This window comes from Zophobas morio, unplaced genomic scaffold, assembly GCF_036711695.1.
Source record: "Zophobas morio isolate AGI-343-1 ecotype UQ-CSIRO unplaced genomic scaffold, CSIRO_AGI_Zmor_V1 ptg000018l, whole genome shotgun sequence".
Taxonomy (NCBI): Eukaryota; Metazoa; Arthropoda; class Insecta; order Coleoptera; family Tenebrionidae; genus Zophobas; species Zophobas morio.
This window is the reverse complement of record NW_026972123.1, coordinates 3,429,926-3,454,864: the sequence shown is the minus strand read 5'-3', so window position 1 is coordinate 3,454,864 and position 24,939 is coordinate 3,429,926. Positions and strand designations below refer to the sequence as shown.

The 24,939-nt window shown below is 29.0% G+C and overlaps 1 protein-coding gene across 4 annotated transcripts in view; it reads left to right on the top strand.

Annotated features, from left to right (window-relative positions):
* Positions 1-24,939, top strand: part of LOC135130904 (PDZ and LIM domain protein 3) — a 68,938-nt gene that overhangs the window by 29,194 nt on the left and 14,805 nt on the right. For 3 of the 4 annotated variants that reach the window (XM_064058363.1, XM_064058362.1, XM_064058361.1), the window contains exons 4-6: positions 21,888-22,034; positions 22,135-22,185; positions 22,319-22,407. In XM_064058363.1, coding sequence (XP_063914433.1) covers positions 21,888-22,034; positions 22,135-22,185; positions 22,319-22,407 — 287 coding nt within the window. The remainder of the gene's footprint in view (positions 1-21,887; positions 22,035-22,134; positions 22,186-22,318; positions 22,408-24,939) is intronic. The other variant, XM_064058364.1, reaches the window with a different exon arrangement.

Below are 24,939 nucleotides of genomic sequence, written 5' to 3'. Positions count from 1 at the left end.
AAATTGTAAAAACACCGAGAACTATCAGAATTTTTTCAAATTTTGCGAAAACAAAACACCAAAATCTTCCAAGGTCCTTTAACCATATAAAAAAACATCAAGGCTTCCGATATCTTTCTAAATTCTTAAAAAAAAGAAAATTAGGGACCAAGGTTTCTCCAAATAATTTCAAAAATAAAATGTAAGAGGTTTTCCAGATTTTTTCAAATTTTTTCCAAAACAAAACACCAAAGGTTTTTAATCTTTCAAAATATGCAGTAGCCTCCAAAATTCTTTTAAGTTTTTTAAATAATAAAAACACCTAGAACCTCATAATTATTACAAATAAATTTTTAGAAAACGAAACACCAAAATTTTCCAAAGTTCTTTAACCACTTACAAAAAAAAAAATATCTACCTCTCCACAAGATTTTTTTAAATTCTTATAAAATGAACACTAGAGACCTCAAGATTCTTTCAAATTATTATTTTAGAAACAAAATACCAGAGATTCTAAAGCTCTTTTAATCTTTCAAAGAAACAACAAGAGCTTGCAAGATTCTTTAAATTTTTAAGAGAATAAAAACAACAAGAATTCCTAGATTTTTCAAATTTTCGAAAACTATACACCAAAATTTTCCAAAATTCTTTTAACTTCTATGAAAAAAAAAAATCAGCCTCGTGCAAGATTCTTTTAAATTAAAAAAGAACACAAAGGACTCCAAGATTCTTCCAAATAATTTCCAGAAATAAAATACTTAAAACATCAGAAACTCCCTAGGTCCTCTTAATCTGAAAAAAAGGGTCCCGAATATTCTTCTAAATTCTTAAAATTGTAAAAACACCGAGAAAAAAGAGAATTAGGGACCAAGGTTTCTCCAAATATTTTCAAAAATAAAATATAAGAGGTTTTCCGCTTTTTTTTTCAATTTTTTTCCAAAACAACACACCAAAGGTTTTTAATCTTTCAAAATATGCAGTAGCCTCCAAGATTCTTTTAAGTTTTTAAATTATAAAAACACCTAGAACCTCATAATTATTACAGATTTTTCGAAGAAAACACAAACATTTTCCAAAGTTCTTTAACCACTTACAAAAAAAAAATGTCTACCTCTCTACAAGATTTTTTTTATTCTTAAAAAATGAACGCTAGAGACCTCAAGATTCTTTCAAATTATTATTTTAGAAACAAAATACCAGAGATTCTAAAGTTCTTTTAATCTTTCAAAGAAACAGCAAGAGGTCGCAAGATTCTTTAAATTTTTAAGAGAATAAAAACAACAAGAATTCCTAGGTTTTGCAAATTTTCGAAAACTATACACCAAAATTTTCCAAAATTCTTTTAACTTTGAAAAAAAAATCAGCCTCGTTCAAGATTCTTTTAAATTAAAAAAGAACACAAAGGACTCCAAGATTTTTCCAAATAATTTCCAGAAATAAAATACTTGAAACATCAGAAGCTCCCTGGGTCCTCCTAGCCTGAAAAAAGGGTCCCGAATATTCTTCTAAATTCTTAAAATTGTAAAAACACCGGGAACTATCAAAAGTTTTTCAAATTTTGCGAAAACAAAACACCAAAAGGTCCTTGAACCATATAAAAAAACATCAAGGCCTCCGAGATCTTTTTAAATTCTTAAAAAAAAGAAAATTTGGGACCAAGGTTCCTCCCAATAATTTCAAAAATAAAATATAAGAGGTTTTCCAGATTTTTTCAAATTTTTTCCAAAACAAAACACCGAAGGTTTTAATCTTTCAAAATATGCAGTAGCCTCCAAGATTATTTTAAGTTTTTTAAATAATAAAAACACCTAGAACCTCATAATTATTATAGATTTTTCGAAATCAAAACACCAAAATCTTCCAAAGTTCTGTAGCCACTTACAAAAAAAAAATGTCTACCTCTCCACAGGATTTTTTTAAATTCTTAAAAAATGAGCACTAGAGACCTCAAGATTCTTTCCAATTATTTTTTCAAAAAGCAAGATACCAGAGGCTCCCAAAGTTCTTTTAATCTTTCAAAGAAACAGCAGGCGCTCCTAAGATTCTTTAAATTTTTAAGAAGATACAAACAACAAGAACCCCATGATTTTTTCAAATTTTTCGAAAACTTCAAAATTTTCCAAGATTCTTTTAAATTAAAAAAAAACACACTAAGGACCCCAAGATTCTTTCAAATAATTTCCAGAAATAACATACTTAAAACATCAGAAGCTGCCAAGGTTCTTCTAGCCTAAAAAAAAAACAAGGGTCCCTAATATTTTTCTAAATCCTTAAAACTATGAAAACACCAAGAACAATCAAGATTTTTTCAAATTTTGCCAAAACAAAACATTAAAATTTTTCACGGTTCTTTTATTAAAAAAAAAAACCTAGATTGTTTTAAATTCTAAAAAAAAGCGTTAAGATTCTTTCAAATTATTTCGAAAATAAAATACCGGAGGCCACTAAGATTTTTTCAAATTCTTTTCAGATCATAAGACCTGAGGTTCTCAAGAGTTTTTAATCTCTTCAAAATTCTTTAAATTTTTTACAAAATAAAGCACTGAGAACCCAAGTTTGTTGAATATTTTTTTAAAACAAGACATCATCGCCAGATGTTTTTAAATTTTTAAAATACTGAAAACACCAGGATTATTTCAATTTTTTAAACACAAAACACTAAAGTTTTCCAAAATAAGGTAAATTCTTAAAAAATGAGCACTGGAGACCTCAAGATTCTTTCAAATTATTTTTTCAAAAACAAAATACCAGAGGCTCCCAAAGTTCTTTTAATCTTTCAAAGCAGGCGCTTCTAATATTCTTTAAATTTTTAAGAGGATAAAAACAACAAGAACGTTATGATTTTTTCAAATTTTTCGAAAAGTATACCTACACCAAAATTTTCCAAGATTCTGTTAACCTCTTTGAAAAAAAAAACACTAGCCTCGCTCAAGGTTCGTTTAAATTAAAAAAGGACACTAAGGACCACAAGAGTGTTCCAAATAATTTCTAGAAATAAAGTACTTAAAACATCAGAGGCTCCCAAGGTCCTCCTAGTCTGAAAAAAAAAAACAACAAGGGTCCCCAATATTCTTCTAAATTCTTAAAACTATAAAAACACTAAGAACACTCAAGATTTTTGTTTTTAATTTTCTGAAAACAAAACAAGATATTCCAAAGTCCTTTTAACCACATAAAAAAACAGCAAGGACCCCAAGATTCTTCTAAATAATTTCTATAAACAAAATAAAAACATCAGAGGCTTACAAGATTCTACTAGTCTGAAAAAAGACAATCGGGGTCTCCAATATTTTTTTAAATTCTTAAAACTAAAAACACCAGCAACGCTCAATTTTTTTTTTAATTTTGCGAAATCAAAAGATCAAAATCTTCTCAGATCCTTTTAACCACATCAAAAAGGCCTCCAAAATCTCTTTAAATTCTTAAAAAAAAGAAAATTAGGGACCAAGATTTTCCAAGATTCTTTAGCCATTTACAAAAAAAAATGTTTAGCCCTCCACAAGATTTGTTTAAATTCTTGAAAAATGAACACTGGAAACCTCAAGATTTTTTGGAATTATTATTTCAGAAAGAAAATTCCAGAAGCTCTCAAAGTTCTTTTAATCTTTCAAAGAAACAGCAAGAGCTCGCAAGATTCTTTAAATTTTTAAGAGAATAAAAACAACAAAAACCTCTAGGTTTTTTCAAATTTTCGAAAATCATACACCAAAATTTTCCAAAATTCTTTTAACTCATTTGAAAAAAAAAGATTCTTTTAAATTAAAAAAGAACACAAAGGACTCCAAGATACTTTCAAATAATTTCCAGAAATAAAATACTTAAAACATCAGAGGCCCCCAAGGTCCTCCTAGTTTGAAAAAAACAAGGGTCCCCAATATTTTTCTAAATTTTTAAAACTATAAAAACACTAAGAACATTCAAATTTTTTTTTTAATTTTCTGAAAACAAAACACCAAGATATTCCAAAGTCCTTTTAACCACATAAAAAAACACCAAGGACCCCAAGATTCTTCCAAATAATTTCTATAAATAAAATAAAAACATCAGAGGCTTACAAGATTCTAGTAGTCTGAAAAAAAAACAACAGGGATCCCAATATTTTTTTAAATTCTTAAAACTATAAAAACACCAGGAGCACTCAATTTTTTTTTTTAATTTTGCGAAAACAAAACATCAAAATCTTCCCAGATCCTTTTAACCACATCAAAAAAGCCTCGATCTCTTTAAATTCTTAAAAAAAAAGAAAACTAGGGACCAACATATTCCAAGATTCTTTAGCCATTTACAAAAAAAATGTTTAGCCCTCCACAAGATTTGTTTAAATTCTTGAAAAATGAACACTGGAAACCTCAAGATTCTTTGGAATTATTATTTCAGAAAGAAAATTCCAGAAGCTCTCAAAGTTCTTTTAATCTTTCAAAGAAACAGCAAGAGCTCGCAAGATTCTTTAAATTTTTAAGAGAATAAAAACAACAAGAACTCCTAGGTTTTTTCAAATTTTCGAAAATTATACACCAAAATTTTCCAAAATTCTTTTAACTTCTTTGAAAAAAAAGATTCTTTTAAATTAAAAAAGAACACAAAGGACTTCAAGATACTTTCAAATAATTTCCAGAAATAAAATACTTAAAACATCAGAGGCTCCCAAGGTCTTCTTAGTCAGAAAAAAAAAACAAGGGTCCCCAATATTTTTCTAAATTTTTAAAACTATAAAAACACTAAGAACATTCAAATTTGTTTTTTTAATTTTCTGAAAACAAAACACCAAGATATTCCAAAGTCCTTTTAACCACATAAAAAAACACCAAGGACCCCATGATTCTTCCAAATAATTTCTATAAATAAAATAAAAACATCAGAGGCTTACAAGATTCTACTAGTCTGAAAGAAAAACAACAGGGATCCCAATATTTTTTTAAATTCTTAAAACTATAAAAACACCAGGAACACTCAAAATTTTTTTTTTTTTAATTTTGCCAAAACAAAACATCAAAATCTTCCCAGATCCTTTTAACCACATCAAAAAGGCCTCCCAGATCTCTTTAAATTCTTAAAAAAAAGAAAATTAGGGACCAACATATTCCAAGATTTTTTAGCCATTTACAAAAAAAAAATGTTTAGCCCTCCACAAGATTTGTTTAAATTCTTGAAAAATGAACACTGGAAACCTCAAGATTCTTTGGAATTATTATTTCAGAAAGAAAATTCCAGAAGCTCTCAAAGTTCTTTTAATCTTTCAAAGAAACAGCAAGAGCTCGCAAGATTCTTTAAATTTTTAAGAGAATAAAAACAACAAGAACCCCTAGGTTTTTTCAAATTTTCGAAAACTATACACCAAAATTTTCCAAAATTCTTTTAACTTCTTTGAAAAAAAAAGATTCTTTTAAATTAAAAAAAACACAAAGGACTCCAAGATACTTTCAAATAATTTCCAGAAATAAAATACTTAAAACATCAGAGGCTCCCAAGGTCTTCTTAGTCTGAAAAAAAAAACAAGGGTCCCCAATATTTTTCTACACTTTTAAAACTATAAAAACACTAAGAACACTCAAGATTGTTTTTTAATTTTCTGAAAACAAAACACCAAAATATTCCAAGGTCTTTTAACCACATAAAAAAAATCAAGGACCCCAAGATTCTTCCAAATAATTTCTATAAATAAAATAAAAACATCAGACGCTTACAAGATTCTACTAGTCTGAAAATAAACAACAGGGATCCCCAATATTTTTTTAAATTTTAAAACTATAAAAACACTCAATTTTTTTTTAATTTTGGGAAAACAAAACATCAAAATCTTCCCAGATCCTTTTAACCACATCAAAAAGGCCTCCCAGATCTCTTTAAATTCTTAAAAAAAAGAAAATTAGGGACCAACATATTCCAAGATTTTTTAGCCATTTACAAAAAAAAATGTTTAGCCCTCCACAAGATTTGTTTAAATTCTTGAAAAATGAACACTGGAAACCTTAAGATTCTTTGGAATTATTATTTCAGAAAGAAAATTCCAGAAGCTCTCAAAGTTCTTTTAATCTTTCAAAGAAGCAGCAAGAGCTCGCAAGATTCTTTAAATTTTAAGAGAATAAAAATAACAAGAACCCCTAGGTTTTTCAAATTTTCGAAAACTATACACCAAAAGTTTCCAAAATTCTTTTAACTTCTTTGAAAAAAATCAGCCTCGTTCAAAATTCTTTAAATTAAAAAAAACACAAAGGACTCCAAGATTCTTTCAAATAATTTCTAGAAATAAAATACTTAAAATATCAGAGGCTCCCAAGGTCCTCCTAGTCTGAAAAAAAACCAACAAGGGTCCCCAATATTCTTCTAAATTCTTAAAATTCTAAAAACACCGAGAACTATCAAAATTTTTTCAAATTTTGCGAAAACAAAACACCGAAATCTTCCAAGGTCTTTTTAACCACACAAAAAAAATCAAGGACTCCAAGTTTTTTTTAATTCTCAAAAAAAAAAAAGAAAATTAGGCACTCTAATATTTCTTCAAATAATTTCAAAAATAAAATAGAAGAGGTTTTCCATATTTTTTCAATTTTTTTCTAAAACAACACACCAAAGGTTTTAATCTTTCAAAACATGCAGTAGCCTCCAATGGTTTCCACGACTGTTTCAAATTCTTAAAAAAAGACACAAGATCAAAACATCAAACTTGTTTGAAAAGATAAACACCAGAGGTTCTTCAATTTTTAGAATGATAAAAACACCAAGAACCCCAAGATTATTTAAATTTTTCGAAAACAAAAGACTCAAGTTTTCCAAGGTTCTTTTAAAAAACTTAGTCCCCGAAGATTACTATCTTAAATTCTAAAAAAAAAGGAAGGATACTGGAATTCAACAAAACAAAATTTACCTTTTATCAAATTATTTATAATAAGTATATGATTACAAACTTATTAGTTTAATTAATCACAAGGATGCCAGGACATGGTAAGCATAAAAGTTTTGTGATACAATTTTGTCGATTTTGTATTTTCTGAAATAAAAGTAAGGGCAGATTAATAAACCACAAGTATAGAAAATTGTTCGGAAAGTAAAACCCATATTTTTCTGACGTTACAACATAGCCATGTCAACTTTTTAGTCAAAACAACTTCTGTAATAATTTACTGCTCGCTATTTTAGTTCATACTTTTGTTGATTCTCTTCGCTATAATTTTTAAAGATAAAATTTCTCGCTACGTAAAATTCCTATTTATACTCTTTGCCTCTTCAAATACCCACTTACCAGTAGTATTGCGTACCTATTTTAAAATTTACGGACCATTAACAAAAATATATTTCAAAAACAACAACTTGTTTCACCGAGACGCAAAAATCCGCAAACTGTAACTTGTAAAAACATTGTTCGACAGCCTGTCTAAACGATAATCGTGCAGGCGAGTTGCCAATCTCCGAGTCTCGAAACGGGAAACCCACACCGAATCCGCAATCAAACAGGAATCAAGAAAACCGAAATCCAGCCCAACGCATCGCCATTTTTATTCAACACTCTTCCGTTGCATAACAGTTAAAAAAAGCACTTACCGCTCGCGAAAACCCACGTTGACGCTTTTACAATCCTGACCTTGATATTTCTGTCAGCCGTTTGTTTATTTCACTTTTCAGCCGGTTTATTGAAACCGGTTGATTGATTTGTTCTGGAAAGCGAAAAAGTCGCACCCCCACACGCCGCCACCTGTTGCACACGTTCCCACCCCCGCTTCGCCGCCACCGTGCGGTGCGCTGAAAACGACTTGTTTACACGACCCGAAGTGCTGAAATATCGACGGGCGTTGGTGGGGCGGTTTTCGCGAATTGGAAGCAGTCACAGTCAGGTAGCCATTAGGTGTGGTGATTTCCAATAGACCATGATCCTGTCCAGGACCCATTCCAGCGACCATTTCGCCGTGCAGGGCGAGAGCGCCAAGTTATGGGTAAGCCCTTCCTTTTGAACTGTAACCCAGCGGTCTAACCCATCGTGTGCGGGTCGTACCGGGTTGTGGCGGATGGTATGGGTTTCTGGAGCGGATGTTGGGGTTTGTGATTAATAAGGAAAGTGGTGCGATGGTCGTGACTTGATCGGTTCGAGGATCATATTTTCGTATTGGTTACGTCACTCGTGGCGGTTTTAGGATGGACGAAAATAACTGACTTTACGAAATATTTATCGGAGGATGTGTGCGGAGCGTTGGAAGGTGGAATTTTTATGCCGACGTCGAGGGCCGGGAGTGAAAAATACTAATTATGGGTTTTTGACAAGCATAGACGAAAGCACTTTGTCTTGTGTGTTGTTAAACCCAAAGAAAATAAATGCTCGAAATTGTGGTGCTTTCTTTTGATCTGGTTCGTAAAGTGTTGACGGGATAACCAAAGAAACTGACTGTAATTTGTGTAAAATGCTTTTCGTTTACATTAACGTAAATAATATCCAGTTAGAGCCTGTAAGCTCGGTTTATTTTTTTACATTGTTCTGTATGCAGAAGATTATTTTTGTATCGAACGATTTTGTCATTACTTTGGAAAATAGACACGAACTAGCAGGACAGAGCTTTGGCAAACAAACCAACACGTGTTGCAGTGCTTATTTTTCGGAAAATTCGTGGCGTTTAAAAATTAAAGTAATAAAGTGCATGTTTAAAATACGGTGTTATACTTGTTGACATACGCCTGCTCAAATTTTTCTCGATCTATTTTTAGGTGTTCGATAGGACAAACAGTTGCCATACTTTTGAAATGTGGTGGATAAGTCCGAGGTTTTTCAGCTTCTAACAAATCTTTGTTGACTTCCTGTCGATTAAAACCATGACGTCATCAACAAACAACAAATAATGTCAAAGTTGCTTCTAGAGCGTGGGTCGCGTAAAAATTGCTTCGGGTTTGTTTTTGTTGAATTTCGTTTGTGAATTTTTGGTTGAATTTATTCCAGACTTTACAAACACGCTGTATTATAAACATCCGTGACTGTCATATAGTGGGCGTTGATTTTTGCCGCTTTGTGAAAACAGGAATTATTATATTTTAGCAATTTTTAGGTTTGAGAATTATTTATCAGGTTGCCACATCCAAGTCATTTTGTTATTTTGACATTCTTTTTTGATTTTCAATTTTGCAAATGTTCGATTTTTCCGTTTTTTAAATTTTCAGTTTTTCCGTTTTTAAGGTTAGAATTTTTCCTTTTCCAATTGTTGGCCTTTTAATTAATCGATTTTGAGTTTCTTTATTTTTGCAGTTCTTCGATTTCTCAATTTTTAAATTGTGCGGTTTTTCAATGTTTCTTTTTCGATTTTTCAGTTTTTAATTTTTTGATCTTTCAATTTTTCAGTTCTACAAATTTCCGACTTTTTGATTTTTTAAAATTTCACTTTTAATAAGTTCGTCCTTTTGTTGAAAAATTAAAAAACGAAAAATTGAGAAAATAAAAATTAAAAATAAAGTACTTCCAAGTATGTGATTCCAAGTTGTTTCGTTTCTTCGATTTTAATTTTCTCAATTCGAGATTTTTAAATTTTTGTTTTTTTTTTATTGTTAATTTTGCGATTTTCCAAGTTGCTTTTTAATTTTTCGATCTTCCATCTTTTTGCAATTGTTCGTTTTTTCAATTTTTAATTTATCACTTTTTCAGGTTCCAATGTTATAATTTTTAGATTTGACAGTTTCTCGTTTTTTTGATTTTTCCATTTTAAGATATTTTTATTTTTTGATTTTTCAATTTTTTTTATTTACTGATTGTTGATTTTTCGTTATCCGATTTTTTACTTTCGCTATTTTTTCAACATTTCGGTATTTCAATTTTTTTTTATTGTTCAATCTTTCATTTTTCTCAGTTTTCGATTTTTTAATTTTACAGTTTTTCGATGTTTATTTGGACATTTTTCAGCTTTTGAATTTTACAATTTGTCGATTTTTCAATTTCTAGAAAATTTTGTTTACCGTATTTTTCTATTTCTCGATTCTTAATTAATCAGTTTTTCGATTTTGCAGTTTCTTTTTTTCAATTTTTCAAATTTTCAGTTCTTTTTTCAATTATCGAAGTTTTCAGTTTCTCAAGTTTTAAGATACGATTTTTAAATTTGTCGGTGTTTCAAGTTTCGTTTTATCTATTTTTGATTTTCAATTTTGCAATTGTTCGATTTTTCTGTTTTTTAAATTTTCAGTTTTTACATTTTTAAGGTTAGAATTTTTCCTTTTCCAATTGTTGACCTCTTAATTAAGCGATTTTGAGTTTCTTTATTTTTGGAGTTCTTCGATTTCTCAATTTTTAAATTGTTCGGTTTTTCAGTGTTTCTTTTTCGATTTTTCAGTTTTTAATTTTTTGATCTTTCGATTTTTCAGTTTTACAATTTTCCAACTTTTTGATTTTTTAAAATTTCACTTTTAATAAGTTTGTCCTTTTGTTGAAAAATTAAAAAACGAAAAATTGAGAAAATGAAAAATTAAAAATAAAGTACGTCCAAGTATGTGATTCCAAGTTGTTTCGTTTCTTCGATTTTTTATTTTCTCAATTCGAGATTTTTAAATTTTTCTTTTTTTCTAATTGCTAATTTTTCGATTTTTCCGTGTTTCGGTTTTACATTTTCCGATTTCTCGATTTTTCGTTTTTCGATTTTCATTATTTTCAGTAAAATTTCTGTATGTTTCGATTTCTTAATTTGCAGGTATTTTAATCTTGCGATTTTCCAAGTTGCTTTTAATTTTTCGATTTTCCATCTTTTTACAATTGTTCGTTTTTTCAATTTTTAATTTATCACTTTTTCAGGTTCCATTGTTACAAATTTTCGGTTTTACGTTTTTATTTTTTTTTCAACTTTACAATTTTGTAACTGTTTCATTTTTAAATTTCCCGATTTTTAATTTTTCACTTTTTTCAAATAATTATTATTAAGATTTTTTTTTAAGTGTACAATTCTTGGCTTTTCAATTATCCGATTTTTCAGTTTCTGTTTTCCAGTGTTTCGTCTTTTCGATGTTACAATTTTTCCATGTTTCGTTTCTACAATTTCTTGATTTTTTAGTTTTTTGGATTTTGAAATTGATTTTTTTTTTTGTATTTTTGATTGTGTAATTTATAGAAGTTTTTGTTTTTCGTTTTTTCAATTTTTCACATTCTCGATTTTTAATTAATCAGGGTTTTCAGGTTTCAATATTACAATTTTTCGATTTTTCAATTATTCCATTGTTCAATTTCTCAATTTTTCCATTTTTCGATTTTTCGTTTCTTAAATTTTTCGATATTTCAAGTTTCATTTTTCAGTTCTTAAGTCTCGTTTTTTCGGTTTTTTCAAGTTTTCTTTATTTTTTCAATTCTTCGATTTCTCAATTTTTTATTTTTCAATTCAATTCAAAATTTAGGTTTGAAAAAATTTGTCCTTTCGTTGAACAATTAAAAAATGACAAATCGAGAAAATGAAGGAATAAAAATCGAAAATTTGAAAAATTTTATATCGAAAAATTACACAATTGCTTCGTTTTGTCGATTTTTCTGTTTCTCGATTTTTAATTAATCAGTTTTTCGATTTTACAGTTTCTTCTCTTTTCAATTTTTCAAAGTTTCAGTTCTTTTTTCAATTATCGAAGTTTTCAGTTTCTCAAGTTTTAAGATTACGATTTTTAAATTTCTCGGTGTTTCAAGTCTCGTTTTTTCTATTTTCGATTTTCAATTTTGCAAATGTTCGATTTCTCTGTTTTTCAATTTTCAGTTTTTTCGTTTTTAAGGTTAGAATTTTTCCTTTTCCAATTGTTGACCTCTTAATTAATCGATTTTGAGTTTCTTTATTTTTGCAGTTCTTCGATTTCTCAGTTTTTAATTTTTTGCTTTCAATTTTTCAGTTTTACAATTTTCCGACTTTTTGATTTTTTAAAATTTCACTTTTATTAAGTTTGTCCTTTTGTTGAAAAATTAAAAAACGAAAAATTGAGAACATGAAAAATTAAAAATAAAGTACGTCCAAGTATGTAATTCCAAGTTGTTTCGTTTCTTCAATTTTTTATTTTCTCAATTCGAGATTTTTAAATTTTTGTTTTTTTTAATTGTTAATTTTTCGATTTTTCCGTGTTTCGTTTTTAAATTTCCCGATTTTTAATTTTTCACTTTTTTCAAATAATTATTATTAGGAGTGTACAATTCTTGGCTTTTCAATTACCCGATTTTTCAGTTTATGTTTTCCAGTGTTTCGTCTTTTCGATGTTACTATTTTTCCATGTTTCTTTTTTACAGTTTCTTGATTTTTTAGTTTTTTGGATTTTGAAATTGATTTTTTTTGTATTTTTGATTGTTTAATTTATAGAAGTTTTTGTTTTTCGTTTTTTCAATTTTTCACTTTTTGGATTTTTAATTAATCAGGGTTTTCAGGTTTCAATATTATAATTTTTCGATTTTTCAATTATCCCATTGTTCAATTTCTCAATTTTTTCATTTTTCGATTTTTCAATTTTTAAATTTTTCGATATTTCAACTTTTATTTTTCAATTCTTAAGTCTCGTTTTTTCGGTTTTTTCAAGTTTTCTTTATTTTTTCAATTCTTCGATTTCTCAATTTTTGATTTTTCAATTCAATTCAAAATTTCGGTTTGAATAAATTTGTTCTTTGGTTGAACAATTAAAAAATGACAAATCGAGAAAATGAAGGAATAAAAATCGAGAATTTGAAAAATTTTGTATCTAAAAATTGCAGAATTGCTTCGTTTTGTCGAAATTTCAGTTTCTCAATTTTAATTAATCAGGGTTTCGAGGTTTCAATATTACAATTTTTCGACATTTCAAGTTTCATTTTTCAATTTTTGATTCTCATTTTTTCGTTTTTTTCAATTTTTCTTTATTTTTTCAATTCTTCGACTTGTAAATGTTTAAATTTTTTGTTTTCTAAATTTTTAAATTTTTCAAAATTTTGGTTTGAATAAATCTGTCCTTTTGTTGAATAATTAAAAAATGAAACATCGAGAAAGCAAAGAATTAAAAATTGAGAATTGAGAAATTATGATAAGATCATTCCAAGAACCAGCTTTTCCCCAAAATTACCCAATTACAAGAACACGATTATCGCATAAATTCCAAAATTCCTTGCAGTTAAAACACCATTCGTGTTTTAATTAACTACCGAGAATTAATTAGATGCACAGAATTTGTAGCCACGTTTCCAAGGAAAATACAGAGAAACTATTAGGGCAAACAGTTCTTGGCAAACATACAAACACGTGTTGCATTTTAGTATTTTTAGTACTTTTTCTTATTACGCGAAACAAACACCTCTACGTAGAAATTAACGTAATGAAGAAATACAAAGTTAAAATGCTTTCGACTTATAAATAGCCACAGATGAAATAATGCGTTTGGATTATACGAATTCCCGTTAACATTATTTCGGTCTACAATAGCACCAGCGAAAACAAAAGTGACATCACGATGAAAATTTACAAGTTTGGCATCATTTATTCCAATAAATCTGGCTCTGGAGCACGCGAAATTTCAGAGCTGCTTCAAACATATGGTATTTAGAGCTTAAGTGCTTGATTCAGTTGACCTAAATATATATTTTTTAAATTTTATAATCGCAGTGGTATGAGAGACCAGTAACACTTCTGGTATTCCATACATGGTGCTTCCCGATGTAGGAGAATTTTTAACCATAATTACTTCTGGTCATTTGGATTTGGCATCAACAAGAATTAGAAAATGGTGGTTGTAAAATGGACCTGCATAATCCATGTGTACACGTTGCCAATTATTTTCTGGTATTTCCCATTGCTGAATCGACGCCGTTGCTTGACAACTTTTAACCATATTTTCGATGTCAGAATCGATGCCCTTCCAGTAGCAATAGTTTCTTCCTAGATATTTCATTTTCGCCATTCCTAGGTGTGTTGATTGAAATTCTTGTAGAATAATGTGTTGTAATTTTTTTGGAATTACCACACAATGTCCTTTAAATATTATTCCATCGTCCAGTGAAAATTCTAGATCTCTTCTAGTTCCATTTAGAATTTCTTTCTTCATTTTACATAATTCTGGAGCTGTTCTTGTTTCTTTTTCAATTTCATGAGCTGTGACTGTTTCGACATTCGATGGAATAATTGAAACCGGATAAAAATTGTGCATATCCTAACATTCTGGTTGCAGATAAGGCTGGAAGTTGTTTTTGAGGATTTTAAATAATACTCAGTGGTTTATTATCCATAATTAGAATAAATTTCCTTGCATAAATATAATGAAAAAATCTTTTCACATTTGGAATAAATTTACTTCAATAAATGTAATGAAAGATTCTTTTGAAACTCCAATAAATAGCTGTTGCCTCTTTATCTAATTAATTAGTGAAATTTCGAAAATTTTGTTGAAATTTGGTCGAAAATTGGGATACTTTGCATATTTTTGAATGTTTCAAAGGACGATTCTGGAAAAACCATTGGAGTTATCGAAGAAATGAAAGCGGATATGACTTCTGCGGCCCGAAATCTACAAGAAAATGTATTTAGTGAAATTTCGAAAATTTTGTTGAAAATTGGTCAAACATTGAGGTATTTTGCATAATTTTGAAAGTGTCAAAGGACGATTCTGGACAAACCATTGGAGTTATCGAAATAATGAAAGCGGATATGACTTCTGCGGCCCGAAATCGACAAGAAAATGTATTTAGTGACATTTCGAAAATTTTGTTGAAAATTGGTCGAAAATTGGGGTATTTTGCCTATTTTTGAAAGTTTCAAAGGACGATTCTGGAAAAGCCAATGGAGTTATCGAAGAAATTAAAGCGGATATGACTTCTGCGGCCCGAAATCTACAAGAAAATGCATTTAGTTAAATTATGAAAATTTTGTTGAAAATTGGTCGAAAATTGGAGTATTTTGGATATTTTTAAATGTTTCAAAGGACGATTCTAGAAAAAGCAATGGAGGTATCGAAGAAATGAAAGCGGATATGACTTCTGCGGCCCGAAATCTACAAGAAAATGTATTTAGTGAAATTATGAAAATTTTGTTGAAAATTGGTCGAAAATTGAGGTATTTTGCATATTTTTGAATGTTTCAAAGGACGATTCTGGAAAAACTCATTGGATTTATCGAAGAAATGAAAGAGGATATGACTTCTGCGCCCCGAAATCTACAAGAAAATGTATTTAGTGAAATTTCGAAAATTTTGTTGGAAATTGGTCGAAAATTGGGAGGATTTTGCATATTTTTATATATTTCAAAGGACGATTCCGGAAAAACAATTGGAATTATCGAAGAAATGAAAGCGGATATGACTACTGGGGCCCGAAATCTACAAGAAAATGTGTTTAGTGAAATTTCGAAAATTTTGTTGAAAATTGGTCGAAAATTGAGGTATTTTGCATATTTTTGAATGTTTCAAAGGACGATTCTGGAAAAACTCATTGGATTTATCGAAGAAATGAAAGAGGATATGACTTCTGCGCCCCGAAATCTACAAGAAAATGTATTTAGTGAAATTTCGAAAATTTTGTTGAAAATTGGTCGAAAATTGGGGTATTTTGTATATTTTTTAATGTTTCAAAGGACGATTTAGTAAAAACCATTGGAGTTATCGAAGAAATGAAAGCGGATATGACTTATGCGGTCCGAAATCTACAAGAAAATGTATTTAGTGAAATTTCGAAAATTTAGTTGAAAATTGGTCGAAAATTGGGGCAGTTTGCATATTTTTTAATGTTTCAAAAGTCAATTCTGAAAAAACCATTGGAGTTATCGAAGAAATGAAAGCGGATATGACTTCTGCGGGTTGAAATCTACAAGAAAATGTACTTAGTGAAATTTCGAAAATTTTGTTAAAAATTAGTCGAAAATTGGGCGGATTTTGCATATTTTTATATATTTCAAAGGACGATTCTAGAAAAACCATTGGAGTTATCGAAGAAATGAAAGCGGATATGACTTCTACGGCCCGGAATCTAGAAGAAAATGTATTTAGTGAATTTTCAAAAATTTTGTTGAAATTTGGTCGAAAATTTTGCATATTTTTAAATGTTTCAAAGGACGATTCTGGAAAAACCATTGGGGTTATGGAAGAAATGAAAGCGGATATGACTTCTGCTGCCCGAAATCTACAAGAAAATGTATTTAGTGAAATTTCGAAAATTTTGTTGAAAATTGGTCGAAAATTGGGCGGATTTTGCATATTTTTATACATTTCAAAGGACGATTCTGGAAGAACCACTAGAGTTATCGAAGAAATGAAAGCGGATATGACTTCTGCGGCCCGAAATCTACAAGAAAATGTATGTAGTGAAATTTCGAAAATTTTGTTGAAATTGAGAAATGCTCAAGCAATTGAGAAATCGAACTGTAGAAAAATGAAACTATAGAAATATCGGAAGTTCGAAAAAGGGAAATAAATCGAAATATCGAAAAGTAGGAAATTCAAAAATCTAAAAATGGAAAAACTATAAAAATTGAAACATGAGGAATTCCAGAAATTGAAAAATGAAATAATCGAAACAACGGAAAATTGAAAAATTGAAAGCTCGAAATATAGAAACGTCTAAAATTGAAAAAAATAATAATTGTAAAAATCGAAAAGACGAAAAATTCAAAATTCGAAAAATCCGAAATTTCTAAAACTCAAAAAGTCAAAAACTGGAAAAATCGAATATTTGAAAAATCTAAAAATGAGAAACTAGAACAATCGAGAAACAAAAAACCTAAAAACAGAGATATCGAAAAATCAAGACATCACAAAATCGAATAATCAAAAAATCGAGAAATCGAGAAATCGAAGGACTGAAAATTCGTAAAATTAAAAAATCGAAAATCCAGAAACCAAAAAATTGAGAAATCGATAAATTGAAAAAAAAAACATTTGAAAAATAGAAAAACCAGACCGAAAAATAGAAAAACTAAAAACCGAAAAATCGAAAATTCGAGCAATTGAAAAGTCGATAAATTGAAAAATCAAAAAATCTGGAAAAACTGAAGACTGGAAAAATCGAAAATTAGGGTAATCGAGAATTCGAAAAAACGAAAAATCGGAAGATTGAGAAGTCTAGAAACAGAAAACAAAATTGGAAAAAAGAAACATTGAGAACTCGAAAAATCGAAAAATTATAAAACTCGAAAATCAAAAACTGGAAAAATCGAATAGTTGAAAACTCTAAAAATAAGGAAATAGAAAAATCAAAAAATACCAAAAAATAAACAAATCGAAAAATTAAGACATCAAAGAATCTAAAAATCAAAAATCGAGAAATCTAAAAATTAAAATATTTAAAATTCGCGAAATTGAAAAATCGAAAATCCAGAAACCAAAAAAAATCGAAAATTGGGAAATCGAGAAATTGAAAATAGAGCAAACGAAAAACGAGAATTAAGTGGAAAGTCGAAAAATCGAATAATCAAGAAATCGACAAAAACTGAGGAATCGAATAATCTAATTTTCGAGCAATCGAGAAATCGGAAAAACGAAAAATCGGGAGATTGAAAAGTCTAGAAACTGAAAAGAAAAATCGAAAAAACCAAAAACTCTAAAATCAAAAACTGCAAAAATAGTTGAAAAATCTAAAAATGAGAAAATGGGAAAATTGAAAAACAAAAAACCAAATATAGAGAAATCGAAAAATAAAGACATCAGAAAATCAAAAAATCAAAAAACGAGAAATCGAAAAATCAAAACAGTTAAAATTCGCAAAACTGAAAAATCGAAAATCTAGAAACAAAAAAATAGAAATAGAGAAATCAAGAAATTGAAAATTGAATAATTGGGAAATTAAAAAATTGAAAAATTGAGAAATCGAAAAGTCAAAAAACCAATTCGAAAAATCGAAAAATTGAAAAATCCAAAACCTGAAAAATCTAAAAATTTAAGAACTGAAGAACTGAATATTCAAGACTTTGGGAAGTCGAAAAATGGAAAAACCCAAGAAGAACTGAAAACTCGAGAAATCGGAAAATCTAGAATTTTAAAAATAGATAAATTAAAATATCGAAAAGTCAAAAAATTGAAAAATTTAAAGTTTAAAAATCGAAAAACTGAAAATGCAAAAAATAAAAATCGAAAGATCAAAAAATCTAGAAGTCGAAAAACCGAAAAGTCGAAGAATCGAAATATTGAAAAATCCCAAAACTGAAAGAAATATCCAAAAATTGAGAAATTAGAAAAGTAGAAAATTGAGAAATCGAAAAACCATTAAAGCAAAGTCGAAAAATCGAAGAATTGAAGAGAAATGGGAAATCAAAAAATAGATTAATTGAGAAATCGGAAAACTGGAAGTTTAGCAACATCAAAATTTGAAAAATTGGAAAATAGAAATACTGAGAAACTGAAAAATAAAACAAAATCGAGAAATCGAAAAATCTAAAATTTAAAACATTGAACAACTAAAATATTGCAAAATTGAAAAATCGAGAAATCCAGACATCAAAAAATTCAAAAATAAAATTTCGAAAATCTAAAATTTAAAAAACGAAAAACTAAAAATCGACAAATCGAAAAATTGAAAAGCTAAAAAGTAAAAAATCAAAATCCGAGAAATCCAAAAATCGAAACATCGAAACATCTGAATTCGATAAACCGAGAAATAACAAAAAATGAAAATTCGAAAAATTAAAAAAAAAGAAAATCGAAAATTTAAAAATTCGGAAACTTGAACAATTGAAATAGAGAAGAACTGATGACCTGACCTGACCTGACCATAGAGATCATAGAGAATTAAGAATACCTACGCAAAATGGAAAATTCAAAAAATTTAAAAATCTAACAAAGGAAAAACGAAAATTTGAGAATTTGAAAAATCGAAAAATCCAGAAACCAAAAAAATCGGAAATTGAGAAGTCGAGAAATTGAAAATAGAGCAAACGAAAAATCGAGAAATAAGAATACGAAAAACCAAAAATTCGAAAAATAGAAAAATTGGACCGATGAAAAAACGAAAAATTCGAAAAATAAAAAAATGGAAAATACACACAATCAAAAAACTGAAACGTGTAAAAACCGAACAATAAAAAATCGAGACATCCAAAAATGGAAAAATCGGAAAATCGAAAAATCGAATAATCAAAAAATCGAGGAAAACTGAGAAATCGAATAATCGAATTTTCGGGCAATCGAGAAGTCGGAAAAACGAAAAATCGGTAGATTGAAAAGTCTAGACACTGAAATGAAAAATCGAAAAAACCAAAAACTCTCAAATCAAAAACTGCAAAAATTGAATAGTTGAAAAATCTAAAAATTAGAAAATTGAAAAATCGAAAAACAAAAAAACAAAAAATAGGAAAATCGAAAAATGAAGGCATCAAAAAATCTAAAATTCAAAAATCGAAAAATCAAAATATTTAAAATTCGCGAAATTGAAAAATCTAAAATCCAGAATCCAAAAAAATCGAAAATTGAGAAATCGAGAAATTGAAAATAGAGCAAAGGAAAAATCGAGAATTAAGAATACGAAAAATCAAAAATTCGAAAAATCAAAAAAATGGAAGAACCCACAATCAAAATACTGAAACGTGTAAAAACCAAAAAATAAAGAAATCGAGAAATCCAAGAATGGAAACATCGAATAATCAAGAAATCGAGGAAAACTGAGGAATCGAGTAATTGAATTTTCGGCAATCGAGAAATCAAAAAGACGAAAAATCGAGAGTCTAGACACTGAAAAGAAAAATCGAAAAAACCAAAAACACTAAAATCAAAAACGGCAAAAATTGAATTGTTGAAAAATCTAAAAATGAGAAAAAGGAAAAATCGAAAAACAAAAAACCAAAAAATAGAGAAATCGAAAAATAAAGACATCAAAAAATCTAAAAATCAAAAATCGAGCAATCGAAAAATCAAAACAGTTAAAATTCACAAAACCGAAAAATCGAAAATCTAGAAACCAAAAAATAGAAATAGAGAAATCAAGTAATTGAAAATTGAATAATCGAAAAACTGAAAAATTACAAAATTGAACGAAACATCCAAAAATTGGGAAATTAAAAAATTGAAAAATTGAGAAATTGAAAAATCCAAAACCTCAAAAACCGAAAAATTTAAGAACTGGAGAACTGAATGTTCGAGACTTTGGGAAGTCGAAAAATGGAAAAACCATAAAATAGATTAATTGAAAAATCGGAAAATTTGAAAATTCAGAAATGTCAAAATTTGAAAAATTAAAAAATATTGAAGAAGTGAAAAATCTAAAAATCGAAATGTCTAAAATTTAAAACAATGAAAAATTAAAATATTGTAAAATTGAAAAATGCAGAAATCCAAATCAATCCAGAAATCAAAACTCGCAAATTTAAAAAATTAGAAAATTGAAAAATCGGAACATTGAAAAATCGAAAAACCGACAAATCGAAAATTGAAACAGCGAAAAATTCAAAAACTGAGACATTGAGAAATCGAAAAATGGAGGAGTCGAAAAGTCGAGAAGTCGAAAAATCGAAAAATTGAGAAACCGAAATAGGCCAAAGTCGAAAAATCAAAAATTTCAAAAATCCAGAAAATTGAAAAATTAAAATATAGAAGAACTGAAAACTCGAGAAATCGGAAAATCTAGAATTTTAAAAATAGATAAATTAAAATATCGAAAAGTCAAAAAATTGAAAAATCTAAAGTTTAAAAACCGAAAAACTGAAAATCCAAAAAATAAAAATCGAAAGATCGAAAAACCGAAAAGTCGAAGAATTGAAATATTGAAAAATCCCAAAACTGAAAGAAATATCCAAAAATTGAGAAATTAGAAAAGTAGAAAATTGAGAAATAGAAAAACCATTGAAGCAAAGTCGAAAAATCGAAGAATTGAAGAGAAATGGAAAATCAAAAAATCGTGAAATTGAAAAATCGAGAAATCCAGACATCAAAAAATTAAAAAATAAAATTTCGAAAATCTAAAATTTAAAAAACGAAAAACTAAAAATCGACAAATCGAAAAATTGAAAAGCTAAAAAGTAAAAAATCAAAATTCGAGAAATCCAAAAATCGAAACATCGAAAAATTTAGTAACTGAGACATCGAGAAATCGAAAAAGCACGAGAAATCGAGAAGTCGAAAGCCGAGAAGAAACGCTAAAAATTGAAAAATTGAAGAATCAAAACATTGAAACATCTGAATTCGATAAACCGAGAAATAACAAAAAATTAAAAAAAAGAAAAGTCGAAAATTTAAAAATTCGGAAACTTGAACAATTGAAATATAGAAGAACTGATGACCTGAGAGAATTAAGAATACCTACGAAAAATCAAAAATTCAAAAAAATTTAAAAATCTAACAAAGGAAAAACGAAAATTTGAGAATTAGAAAAATCGAAAAATCCACAATCAAAAAATCGGAAAGCCTAAAAGGGAAAAATACAGAAATCGAGAAATCTGAAAATCAAAAAATCGAAAATTCGAGCAAACGAGTAATCAAAAAAACGAAAAATCGAGAAATTGAGAAGTCTATAAACTGAAATCGAAAAAGCAGAAAATAAATAATCGAAAAATCACGAAATTCAGGAATCGAAACATTGACAAATGCGCAAAATGGAAAAATCGAGAAATCCTGCAATTGAAAAAAAGGAAAAAAAATCGAAATTTCGAAAAGCGGGAAATTCAAAAATCAAAAAATGGAAAAAGTAGGAAGACTGAAAAATTGAACTTCTTTTTATATATAACAAGTATTCGTATGTAACCCAGAGGTTTAAATATTTATTTTGTATAGGAGCGAAATTGAATGTTTGTAACTCTCAAAATTTTCAACGCTTTCATCAAATCCATCGAAAATTATAGCCTTCATTGAAAATGATTCTAAACATAATAATAATAATATCTTTGTTTTCCAATATTGACATTAGTGATAAATTCTTGAAACTCTCCACAAATTTTGACCATTTCACAATAGTATTACCAACAACCTCTTGTCTAATTTTGTAGAATAGAAATTGTATGTGTAAGTACTTTGTACCAGTGTGAGTTTTGTGCACCTCCTATGTCAACCTTTTGTTGTAGCCCTACCGTACCACCCCTCTGGTGCTCCCCGGAGCCAAAGTGAAGCGTGAACCCGGACCGACGGAGAGTTACTTGAGACACCACCCCAACCCTGCCGTAAGGGCGCCTCCGCACCACCTCGATCCCGAACTCTTAATCAGACAGAAGGTGAACGTCGCCCTTAACCCCCACGTTACCGCTAACCCTCACACTTTTTGAAGTAGACTAGAGTAGATAGCACCATTCATTGATTTTTTTGTTAAAACAGGTTACCAACACTGTTTTGGAAAGATTAAACGCCAACGACCCCAACAAGCAGGTTATTATGTTTTTGTGTTTTTTTTTATTTTTTGAAAAGTGCCCAAAGTGGACGGGGCCGTTTTTGTTCTAATCGTGTGTCGTGTGCTTGTCGCTCCATCTACATCTGTATACTAAATCCAATGTTCTTCTAGATCGTCCACAAGCAGTTCAACTCTCCCATCAACCTCTACAGCGAGCCAAACATCGCTGACACCATTCAGAAGCAAACTGGCGCAACTCCGTAAGTCAATAAAAATCGTGTTTATGACAGATTGGGGCTATTTTGGGAGCGTGCCCGTTTTCGTTCGATTTTTCGGATTTATGTCGGACGGTGGTGCCAACTGTCGGGGACTTTTTTGATGTGTCGGTCGCACTGATTTACGCCGAATTAATTTATGCGCTGACGTTTATAGCGAAAATTTAGACGCGGCTAGAAGAGACGTTTAATTAAACTAAACAGCGGGCTCGGTGCCAACAAAGGAACGAGTTATTGGGGCGTCGGGTTCATTCAGTGGACGCTCTTGCGACTAACTAGGTCAGGTTTTCGAAAAATACATTTTTGGCTATTTTTAACGGAAATGGTGGGTTCGAGAGTTTCGTAAATTTACGTCTGCGTTTTTTTTTTTTTTTGTTGACAGTTTAATAATAGTAACAATTCGTTCGGTGTTTAAAATATCGAATGTGGTTGAGATTATTTTCTAGAAAATAAACTATTAATAGGCCGCACATGATGCAATAATAAAATATATTTAGTAGGTGTGGGGTCTGAGCAAATTGCATGAAATTAGAATTGGGTTATTGCACATTAAGGGCGACCAGATTGGTTTCCGAGGGATAAAATTACTTATATATTTTAGCTCAGCTAATTTTACGAAATAAAACGGCCAATTTTGACGCATTATTGGGTGTTTGTGTACGGATTGGTGATTCAAATACACCTACCTGTTGATTTATGTTGGTAACACGATTATTTGGACGTTTGAGGTTATGTCTGTCATTTGCTGAGTCACTTGTGGCGAATTTTAGAAATGGTTAATAGTGTTTAGTTTTATTAACGCAGCGTGGCTGATTTTTTTTTTTTGAAAAATTAAAAATTCTACCGCAAAATTTTTACATTTACCTAAGAAACAACTAATATACAGTATGTCTCCACTCCAGATTAAGATTACAAGAGGTTTTTTGTTTGCTATTTTACAGAAAAAATTTAAAGAAGTAAATCAGTAGTTTCAGTTTTGAAAATATTTAATAAACCTATTTCTGCTTTCTGAACGTCTGTGGTAGTTTGTTTTTGAACAAAAAATTTGGGGCTCTTGATGTTTCGTTTTTCAAAAAATTTAAAATAACCTTGGTGAAATTTAAATCATTTGAAAACAATTTTGGAGATTCTAGTCCTGAAAAAAAACTTGGGTCCTTGGTTTCCCTTTATTGCCCTTTATTTATTTATTATTATAAGTGTAATTGTTTTAATGTGATTAATTAATTTCGTTGTTTTTTTTTTATTATATTTGTATTGTATTTTGTATTTTTTTTTATATATATATTTAAAATTTGTGAAACTGTGTGTTGGAAAGTAATCTACTATAGACTATTGTCTGCTGGAATAAAGTACTATTATTATTATTATTATTATTATTTTCTGAAAAAACTGGAAAGGATCTTGGAATCTTCAGTGTCATTTTTTTAAGAATCAAAAGAATTTTGAGGCTTCTGGCGTATGGTTTTTTAAAATTTAAGTAATTTGAAAAATTTTTGAAAACCTTGGTGCTTTGTTTCGGAAAGAATTTGAAAAAGCTGAAAAATCATGGAGTACAATTGTGTGTTTTTTTTAATAATTTGAATGTCTTTGGGGCCCCCGTTTTGATTTTAACAAAATTTGAAAAACCTGGTTCTTCTTTGAAAAAATTGGAAAGAATTTTTGAATCCTCAGCGTTATTTTTTCTTAGGTTTAAAAAAATCCTAGCACACTTGGCGTGTGATTTCTGAAATTTAAACGTTCTGAAAAAATCATGGGGACTCTGGTCTTTATTTAAGAAAAATTTGCAGAAGTTGAAAAATTGTTTTGGAAAGAATTTGGAAAATCTTGAGGAACAATTTATTGTTGTTTTGATTAAAAAAAAAAGAAAAAATCTTGGATCTTTGATGTTGCGTTTTTGAAAAAAATTGGAAATAATCTCAGAATCCTCACTGTCATTTTTTTAAAGGTTTGAAAGAGCCTTTGGACCCTTGGCGTGTGATTTCTGAAATTTAAACATTCTGAAAAAGTCTTGGAGAATCTGTTCATTTGTTCAAGAAAAATTTGCAAAAGTTGAAAAATCTTAAGCTTCGATTTTTTTTAAAGAAACCAAAACAGTCTTAAAAACCCCTGTTGTTTTCATTAAGAAAGAAATTTTTAAAAATCTTGTGTCCTTGGTGTTCCAGGTGTTCCGTTTTTGAAAAAATTGGAAAGTCTTGGAATCTTCAGTGTCATTTTTTTAAGAATTAAAAGAATTTTGAGGCTTCTGGTGTATGATTTTTGAAATCTAAGTAATTTGAAGACCTTGCTGCTTCGTTTTGGAAAGAATTTGAAAAATTGTAAAATCTTGGAGTACAATTTCGTTTTTTTTTTTTTGAAGAATTTAAAACTCATAGACGTTTTCATAAAAAAAAAATGGAAAAATTTTGGATCTTTGTTGTTAAATTTTTGAAAAAAATTGGAAAGAATCTTGGAATCTTCAGTGTCATTTTTTAAGATTTAACAGAACTCTTTACCCTCTGGCGTGTGGTTTCTGAAATT